The sequence below is a fragment of the Zea mays genome, chromosome 2 (assembly GCF_902167145.1).
Source record: "Zea mays cultivar B73 chromosome 2, Zm-B73-REFERENCE-NAM-5.0, whole genome shotgun sequence".
Lineage (NCBI taxonomy): Eukaryota > Viridiplantae > Streptophyta > Magnoliopsida > Poales > Poaceae > Zea > Zea mays.
Genome location: NC_050097.1, coordinates 113,354,441 through 113,364,376, shown reverse-complemented (window position 1 = coordinate 113,364,376; position 9,936 = coordinate 113,354,441). Strand labels below are relative to the sequence as shown.

General features: G+C 38.1%; 1 protein-coding gene across 5 annotated transcripts; it reads left to right on the top strand.

The window, feature by feature from the left end:
• The first annotated feature begins 1,858 nt into the window (after window positions 1-1,858).
• LOC100283264 (cePP protein) lies at window positions 1,859-9,624 on the top strand. Of its 5 annotated transcripts, none has more exons than XR_004855964.1 (14): window positions 1,859-2,092; window positions 2,203-2,285; window positions 2,927-2,984; window positions 3,920-3,979; window positions 4,587-4,716; window positions 4,837-5,009; window positions 5,832-5,924; window positions 6,008-6,079; window positions 7,029-7,061; window positions 7,191-7,328; window positions 8,860-8,916; window positions 9,153-9,239; window positions 9,335-9,430; window positions 9,528-9,615. XR_004855964.1 is itself a non-coding variant. In NM_001412426.1 (13 exons), exons 1-13 carry the CDS (start codon window positions 1,967-1,969, stop codon window positions 9,368-9,370), a joined length of 1,146 nt encoding a protein of 381 aa, NP_001399355.1. In that variant the 5' UTR covers window positions 1,859-1,966; the 3' UTR covers window positions 9,371-9,621. The 5 variants fall into 5 exon arrangements, 2 of the variants coding, with proteins under 2 accessions (NP_001399355.1, NP_001353888.1); NR_159536.2 differs by having other exon boundaries at window positions 4,837-5,063; window positions 9,528-9,598; XR_561743.3 differs by having other exon boundaries at window positions 1,891-2,092; window positions 4,837-5,063; window positions 9,534-9,624.
• The last annotated feature ends 312 nt before the right edge of the window (window positions 9,625-9,936 follow it).

The window sequence follows — 9,936 nt, the reverse complement described above, 5'->3', positions numbered from 1 at the left end:
ATTAAATGTTTAATATTTGAACCTTACAATTCAAACTAGTAGTTCAAATGTTCAATAATAAATCAACATACATGCAAATTCAACGTTTAACGACACATGTAAAAGACATTTAACCACTACCTACAAACATTAAGTTAAAGGGTCTGCCCACATTTTGTTTTTGGGGCTCAATGTTTCAAAGGTTCGAACAGTAAAAAAAGATTGTGTGTTTAACAGCTAAATCGAGCTAATGTTGTGTATTTAGCGAGCTAAATAAGGCTATTAGTGGCTAATTTTGGTTAACGCTAAATGGTGCATCTCTTAGCTCCAGACCTCCTGAAAGTCTATAGCCGGCTAAATAGCCGCTATTAGCCGGCTATTTAACTGATTCTGCCGTGGAGCCTGGGCTCCGCCCCGCCGCCACTCGCCCTCACTATCCACCGCCGCCCGTCGCACCCCACTGGCAATCGCAACCTGCCAATACCAGCGTCCAGGCTAATGCTGCACCCCACCGGTAGTCTCACAGATCCTTGCAGTTGCAGCCTGTAGCTCCTTTGCAAATTACAGCGTATTTGCAGTTTGCTGTGCAGTTTGGTTGATCACTTCTAAATTTTGCAGTTGCAGCCTGCAGCTCCTTTGCAAATTACAGCGTATTTGCAGTTTGCTGTGCAGTTTGGTTGATCACTTCTAAATCTGATTTTTAAAATCTTGTCGGTTCATTGCCTCCTTCAATGGCACACGCTGGTGAGTGCACTTGTGAAAAATGTGGAATAAAAATTGTGAAACCCGACAGGGACCCAAAACCTACACTAAACCTGGCTGGTGCGGGTGTGGGATTTTACCCGCGGGTGTGGTCGCGGATGATTTTGGACATGTTCCGCACGTGTGGTCGTGTGCAGGTAACTCTCCAATGAACTCTAAAACCCTAAACCCTAAATCCTAAACCCGATTCATTGCCATTTCTAACTAGGGCACATAACTCTGGTAAATGAACCCACCAAAACTAGATTTAAAATTAAATTACTCTCTAAATATTAAGAATTGTTGGAGACCAATTTTTTCTTCTAATAGCTATTTGGCAACTTACTAAACAAAATGTTAGAGCATCTCCAATAGTTATATAAATTTAGCACCCTAAATTATAAATTTAAGAAGTTGCTAAAACATTTTAAGGAGTAGAAAAATGCATGTGCTCCAGCAGTTCCTTATTTATCGGTTGCTAATTTTTAAAGTAGTCCACGTCAACAAAAAAATAAGCGAGCATGCTTCTATTTTTAATTGAGTTGTCGGCAGAAATCAATATCACAACTTTCCCTGATGTCTTGAGAGGTCGAAGTTATGAATGAAAGACCAGACGGTCACGATGATGCCGTGAAGACATCACAGGATGTGCTCTGACGATGTCTCGGCATAAGAGGTTGTCTAGCAGTGGCGGCATCAAGATATCTGGGCGCTGGAGATGAATTTATGGTTAACAGGACAATGGGACAGTGCAAAACAGTGGCAAAAGTATGTTTTTTAGATTTAGTGAGTCCCAACAAGGTTGGTAAATGTAGGGATAAAATTGGGTTTCGTAGAAAGTTTGTAAATTTAGGGAACTAATTTACGTAACTGTTGGAGTAGAGTTTTTCTTGAAAACTTGTTAAATTTATATTTAGGGACTTGTTTACATAACTATTGGAGATGGTCTAACTATTGGAGATGGTCTTAGATAGCTTTATTTTAGAGAAGAGTTGCTCAAACGGTGGAAAGCGAACTTCAGATGATGGGAGGACGTAACACACTATAGGGGTGTTATGGGCCCCAACTTTATAGGCGAATGGGCCAAGCCCATTTTCAAACTTTCTATTTCAGTCCACGGGTCAGATGGGCACAACACAAGAAGACTATGGGCTTCTAGCAATTCACGTGGTTGAAGACGTCTTGTCCCGTTCCAGAACACTCGCGCTCTCGCACGACGGCACGAGCGCGCTACTGCCATAGTGCCATGGCGAGCGGCGGCGGTGCTGCGGCGCGGATGGACCCGGAGGTAGCAACAGAGCTGGTGCGGAAGGGTGCCACCCTCCTCCTCCTCGATGTCCCCCAGCGCACCCTCTTCGGAATCGATACCCAGGTCAGTGGGATTTGGCCGCCAACGACCCGGTTTCGTAGCGAGCTGTTTTGGTGCGTGCGTCAAATAATGTGACGGCTTTTCATCTCTGCCTGCTTCTTGTTCTTCAACAGATGTTCTCTGTTGGACCCAAGTTCAAAGGGATGAAGATGGTGCCACCGGGAGCCCATTTCGTCTACTACTGCTCCCCAAACAGGTATCGTATTCGGCTATCCGCTAGCTTCAAGTTCCGATTCTTGCAACATTTCAACTATAACTATTGGGAAATAATTTAGATGATAGAATGCCAGCTAATTTTCAGTACATGATTCCGTTCAGTTTTTTGAATCAGTTACTGCCAGTTGTGCAACATATCCATTGTTCTAGTTTGTCAGTTAGATGTGTTTTACAGAATTAAGCCAACAGCTTGCTTAGAGTTTGAGTTTCTTTTTAATTGTCATGAATAAGTTACTGTAATGCTACTCTTACCATGGACATCGAGTGGTCACAGTCTTCTACTTTGGAAGTGCCTTTGCTGTATATGACACAAAATCTCAGAATGCTAATCGAACACTTCCTGCAATCATGGACCGCAACAACATGTGTATAGAGTAGTGTTAGATAAGCAGCAGTTTGCTGCTGCTTTCCTCTTCTCTTGATTGCTTTCATCTAGCCTTGTAAAATTCTTAAAACTGTTTGGCGCTGTGTGATATAGTGGTTCAATGTGTGTGAGTGCTCCATTTGGTTTACTTCCATTTGCAATGTGTTCTAATGATCCCTATCTGTAATGCCATGCCTTCATTTATTAGAGAATGATATAGTGCGCTGACAATTTGTCCAAAATCTGAACACTTTTAGGCATGGGAATGAGTTTGCACCTACTGTCGGGTTCTTTCTTACTACACACCAATCTGAGGTACTTCGTCCTATTGGCCTGAAACATGTGTATTGACTGCAGAGAGGTTATTGCACCTATTATTCTTTATAGAATTAAAGTGCATGCTATTCTTTTAGTTATTGACAGTTCATCACCTGTATGCTAAGGAAATTTGTCTTGTTTATATATTTGGGATGAACTGTTGACTTGATCAATAAATCTAGCAGGTTATGACTAATGTTTCTTTTATTATAGTTCGGTAGGAGGTTGAGATAGTGAATCATAAAGTAATATGCTATGCTTTATATTTATCTTAATATTCCATTTTTGTACTTTAATTTTCATGTATTTCTTTTATTTTCATTTACTAAACAGAAAAGGATGTATTGTCTATAGTATTTTGTATCTAGTTAATCCATTTGAAGCAATGTGTAGCGCCTTCTTCTGTTTTGGTATATAATTATTCTATCATGCCCATTTACGAACTATATTCGCTTCACAATTTAGATGCTTTTTATTCTCTTCTTCCCTTATTTATTTTATTGTGTCCTAAACATTTGTGCATAACACCCAAACATACCATCAACTCAGCTTTCCAGCCAAATTAGTTGAATAGGAGGGAATTCATGCCACTTTCTCTTCTGGATTTGTCAATTTGCAAATTCTTAACCTATGTCCCTGTTCAAATTTTCCTTTTGATAGGGACAAGAGGAAGTGCAAATTTTCCTTCTACAACATGAATGCAAAAAAATATATAAATATGAAACTGATATATAAAAAATGCACTTGAAAGTGTGGTGTAATAATAGGATCTAGAAGGGAAAAAAGAATCAAATTTAAAAGTGACAAAATCCATTCCATGCTGAAGATTCAAGTGGATAAATGTTTCTTTTTTGCCAGGAAAAAGGTATCAACTAATGCCACTTAACTATATTTTTTACATATATACACATCTTCTATTTGGTATTTTGTAGGTGATTGTTCGAAAGTGGGATGTGCAAGAGGAACGATTAATCAAATTATCAGAAGAAGAGGTACTATATTGAATACTATTTGAATCTTTTGTCATTGCTGGACTTTCTGCTTTATGCTGTCATGTTCAATTGCTAGTAGCAAATTTGAGGTTACGATAATGGATTATTAAACCAAACCAGCTGTACTGGCAGGGTGAGCTGTATTGCATTGATTCTTGCATGAATCATTATTCATGCTCTACTACAATTATTCTTGTTTTATTTTTCAACTTTTTTGCATAGTAAATTACACTATATTGTACTGAATTTAGGTGACAATTACCGCTATATGTTAGTGTGGCAGCTTCAAATTCTTATATTTTGTCTTTGCTTCATGCACAGTAACCATTTTGCCCCTACAAATTCAACCATATAATGCTAACTTATGTTGCTAATAAGGCACCAGATGGATGGACTCAACTGGAATAATGTGACATACTGACAACAATAACATAGTAGATGAAATGTGATTAATTTAGAGAATTTTATGCTGAACTTGTTTGATTTTGTCTGTTGCCATTGGTAAATGATATGCGAAACACGAAGTGGAAAGGAGGATTATGTGTTTCTCCCATTGAAGCTCCACAGATGCTTTTTATTACTTATACTAAATTTTGTTTTCTGGTAGGATATCAGATACTCAGAAGCTGTAAGACATTTTGAATTTGATGATCAACTTGGACCATACAATTTAGATTCTTATGGAGATTGGAAACAACTTTCGGACTACTTGTCACCGAATGTCATTGAGCGTCTTGGTATGAGATGTGTTCCTTGCTTTTGTTGACTTTTGATTGAATGGGAATTAGTCACATCATGACATGTTTGTTGATATCAATTAGGGGAGTAGAAAATAACCATGTTTGGTGTTTGTGCAGAACCAATTGGAGGAGAAATCACAATTGCGTGGGAGTCATCATGGATGGATAAAGCTCCCCAAAGTGACATGGAGAGACGTTTGGTGGAACAACTAAGAGAAGGAAAGTTTGCAAAGAATGCTCCTGTACAGTCTGGGCGGAGAGGATGCTACTACACAAGTATCCCTGCTTCAGTTAAGCATAAGGACATCTCTGGGGGTGACTTGACAGCCCTAAACTTGGACAAAGTAATGTTTTTATCATTTGTAGTCCACCCATATACTCACCGTGTTCCAAATTATAGTTCACTTTAGCTTTGTCCTAAGTTGAAGTTCTATAACTTTGACCAAATTTATAGAAAATGTGTCAAAATCTGTTTAGTTTCTTTAAATTTTCCATGAAATATGTCTTGATAGCGCATTTACTTGAACTAAAAAACATCAATACTTTTTTTCTGAAAACTTGGTCAAGGTTAGAATGTAGGCCCGATGCAGTGGTGAGAGTTGTCTCACTTAGCTACCAGGTCGCAGGTTCAAAGCAGGTCACAGGTTCAAAGCAGCCTCTCCACATTTGCGGGGAAGACTTGCCTCGGTTTATCCCTTTCCCGAATCCTATTCATGTGGGAGCCTCTGGCACTAGGTCTGCTCTTTTTTAGACTTGGTCAAGGTTAGAGAAGTTTGACTTAGGACAAAATTAAAGTGAACTACACTTTGGAACGACTGAAATTACATAGTACAAGAGAATGCAATCATACGAGAACACAAGGATCAATAGGCATGAGTGCATGACACAACACTGATTTGCTGCTCCTTTGGACTCTCATATGCTTATGGTACTACCATCTAAAATCTTCTGAATTATAATACTATATCCAGATAGCCATGGTAAATTTCTGCTGTTATTTGTTAGTTTGCTCAAAGTAAGATATCCAACAGATGTCACTTGTTAATAAGAGCTCTGACCGTCGAGTTGGCAACTTATTAATTATCTATTGATGAGGCAATTCTACTTCTCAGACAAGTTTGCTGGAGACTATTTTGGCCAAAAATTATGAAGGTCAAGAAGATCTATTCTTGGGGGAGCTTCAGTTTGCTTTCATAGCTTTTATGGTACTACAGACAAAACTAAATAGTTAATTGTTAATGAGTTAGGTTGCTACTAGAATATTCTCTGATGCATTTGAGTTATGTAGATGGGTCAATCACTAGAGGCTTTTATGCAGTGGAAAGCACTAGTCAGCCTTCTTTTGAGCTGCAGTGATGCTGTAAGTAGTTAATTGATGGATTTGATTCTTTTGTGGTATTTTTATTATTATGGAAACATATTTTTTCTTGTGTTGAATGTGTACATTCTTATTGTATTAGAGTCCATTCCACTAGCCCATCGTTTATGTTAAAAGTTCTCTTGGTTTAATATTTTGTCACATAGGTGCTTTGCTGACATAAACTTGCCAACTTTGAAGTTTGGAAGGCCCTCTCAGGAGTCAGGACACATGTTGCTGAAATTGTGAAACCATGCTTCCACATGTATTAACAACAAACAGTAGACATTTAGTATGTTTATGAACTTCCTTCTCAACACACATCTTTATGAGGTTAAGATACTGTGCTTCTTGTATCAATCAAATCCCATGACTATGGTTTATGTTAGGTTTTAATAGCTCATTAGTCATTATCAATCATGATTAGTCGGCGACTAGGACGACTAATCGCAACCTAGTCGCCCTAATCGAGTCGGCCCTCCTAATCGTGCTATCCTAGGCGATAAGGCCGACTAATCGCGATTAGTCGGACGACTTTAAAACCTTAAATTTGGATCCCCAAAATCAAAGTTAGATAACCTGAAAGTAAAATATAGAATGAATCTTAGTAACCAGGAACTGGGAACGTGGGAACGATCTCGCTCCCGTAGTATAAAAACCTAGTTTTAGTAGCGTACCGTGTACCACGTTCTCGTTCCTCGATCCCATCGATCCGGGAACGTTACTAAGGAATGAATAGCAGACCAGATATCTGCACTAGAAATGGCCAAATGGCTGGTTCTATGAGGAAACTGCAGCTCTCATTTTGAGACCTAACCACTTCGTGTGTGCGTGCCTGCATTCCTGCGTGGGACGAACAACATTTAATAGCAAATACTTTCCCTCTTGATTATTTCTCTCTTTGACATAGATAATTCCATATGCTTATTTGACCCTTCTTTATCCTTGGCAGCCCCTTCATACAAGGACTAACATGTTTATAAAGGTATTAGCTGGGCATTCTACTTTTTGTTCATGAGCTCAAGCATGTGTTTAGTAAATTATCTTATGCTAATATAGCAAACCATGGAAACTAACAGATTTACCTCTTTTATCTGCTCTGTGTTTCCTTCAGTTTATAAGGACATTATACTATCAACTCAAGCATGGTTTTCAACATACCCAAGATTCCAAAAGTGGGGATATGGGCAATTCTCTGTGTTTGGATGAAACATGGTTTTCAAGAGACATATTCCTGTACCGTCTTTCAAAGGTAATTCTGCTGATACAGTATTGATACACACAAGGATTAAGATCATGTTTTTGTTATTTCCTAAATTTAACTATGTTACTTACACAAATATTATGTTACAAACGCGAATGTGGTGAAATATAAGTATAGTTAACCATATTTTGGTATGCCAAGTTAGTCCCCAACAAGCTACCAAATACAAGAGCTAAGTTCATAACTTCCTATTTTAAGATCGTTCCTAACTTCCTACCATATTGTCAATAACAACAAAGACTTTTAGTCCCAAACAAGTTGGGGTAGACTAGAGTTGAAATCCAACAGAAACCACAAGTCAAGTTTCAGGAATATGAATAGTTGTTTTCAACGCACTCCTATTCAAGGTTGATTTTTGAATATATTTCATCCTTTCAAGTCTCTTTTTGCTGTCTCTTCCCATGTCAACATTACGTGTCATTTAGCTTATGAGTGCATTGGCAGACTTGGGTCTAAGGGCTTGTTTGGAAACAACCAACAACGTTCTTAAACCATAGTTTTACAATACGATAATTTGCAATTGTCATGACAATATCATAATTTTGGTCAACTCCAAAAATTTCATGTCTTTGACAAACATTGTTTGGATACAATATTGTAAACTATGATATTTAGTCAAAAGCTAGCCATGACATGAAAACTTTGGGTTGGAGTGCACTTTCCAATACTCTAAAAATACCATGGTATCTAGAATACCATAGTTTTGAAAAAATAGTTTTTGGGAATGCAACCAAACACCTTATGGCATAAATACTCTGGTATCCCTATATACCGTGGTATTGCCTAGAAACTAACAAAATACTTTACTTCCAATCAAGCCCTAAATATTTTAACTTCACTTGCTAAAGTATGCCCTTCGCTGAAAGTAGGTTTGTCTAGTTATATCAATCCCAAGGAATCACTTTTGGAATGTCGTAGCAGAAAATAAATGTTTAATAGCATGTTTGGTTAGTTTGTTTTTGTTGGAGTTCATAACCCTGAAATCCCTGACTTGGAATTTTGTAAACAAGAAAATTGTTTTGTTTTCAACTTTCAATGTTTCCAAATGCCTTGTGTATACCTATTTTTTCTAGAATTTGCTAGAGAGCTGCATATTATTGCATTAAGGAGAGAATATTTACAAGACATGCAAACTCACTTGTACTCAAGCATCACACACGTACCTGAAACTCAAACACACTCGACTAGAACCACTGAAACAACCTTTAGCAGGCAGCAGCCGAAATCTGCGCCAAACCTTTTCCACCAGCCATACACGAGAGGTTACCTTAAAAAATTATTCTAAGAACAACCTGGACATTTGGTGTAGCACCATTAAAACACACTTATTGCTGTGTCTCCAAACCATCCAATGCTCTAAGGCGATGAACAAGTTTACTCTGCTTTCCAATATCCTGCAATTGAAGTATTAATCCGAAGCCACCAATAACAGAATACCTCGTCGTCTACCTAAACGAAAGACATAGGAGGAAAATATTATGTTACTTGCATCATTGATTTCTGTTAATTGCATTTGCAGGATTTCTTTACAGTTGTATTTGAAGCCCCAGTCGTGGATGGAGACCTTCTGTCATGGGTTGGCATTCCTGAACCGTACTTCCACATGTCAACCATATATACATATTATTATATTTGACACCACAAATCTTGCTACAAATTTCTGTAACTTCCTGTTTTGTGATTCAGAGCAGAGGAGGACTAGTTTTTAGGCTACTGTGATCCCTGGATTAACGTGCACAACTGTTGAGAAACCTGGTGATATATGTAACTGGTCACTGCAGGATATGTCTCACATTTCCTTCCCATATGCAGGCTAGGAAACTAAAATCGCTTCTGGAGACTACGTTTGGGTGGGATCTTGAGGACGACGCAGTGAACCTTATTGATGAAGATGACGAGGTAAATCTGGATCGAGATCAAATGATCTATAGCATTAATTAGCATTTCTCTCTTACACACACCTTAGTGAAACTTTTGTTTCCATGTTAGCGCAGTTTGCTCCTGTCGTTGTGGAGATGGATGGATCATAAGCTAATGAAGCCAGATTCCATGCAGAGAAGTCAGCAGTTGTTCAGCGTTTCTACCTTTTGGTCGGTACATTATGCCATGCACAGTAGTACTAGAGAACTGATGTTTTACGCTGATCTTGCTGTTAGAATCTTACGCTGTCTACTTATTATGATCTAGGTACAGTGGTGCGCTGACTTGTATGAAGTTTTACTGCTTGTGCTGACATTGAATATACGTGCTAATTATCGACTTGGTTTCCACTTGACTGTTTAAAGATGTAGATAATTAAGGGGGTGTTTGGTTTCTAGGGATTAATGTTTAGTCCCTACATTTTATTCCATTTTAGTTCCAAAATTACCAAATATAGAAACTAAAACTTTATTTTAGTTTCTATATTAGCAATTTATAGACTAAAAAAGAATAAAACGAAGGGACTAAACATTAGTCCCTAGAAACCAAACACCCCCTAAGTCTCGCTTGTTTAGTGCATGTTATTGCATCTTTATGTAATATGCCTAATACTAAGGGCTAGTTTGGAAATTCCATTTTCCCAAGTTATTTTTATTTTCCCGTTTTCCCTTAGGAA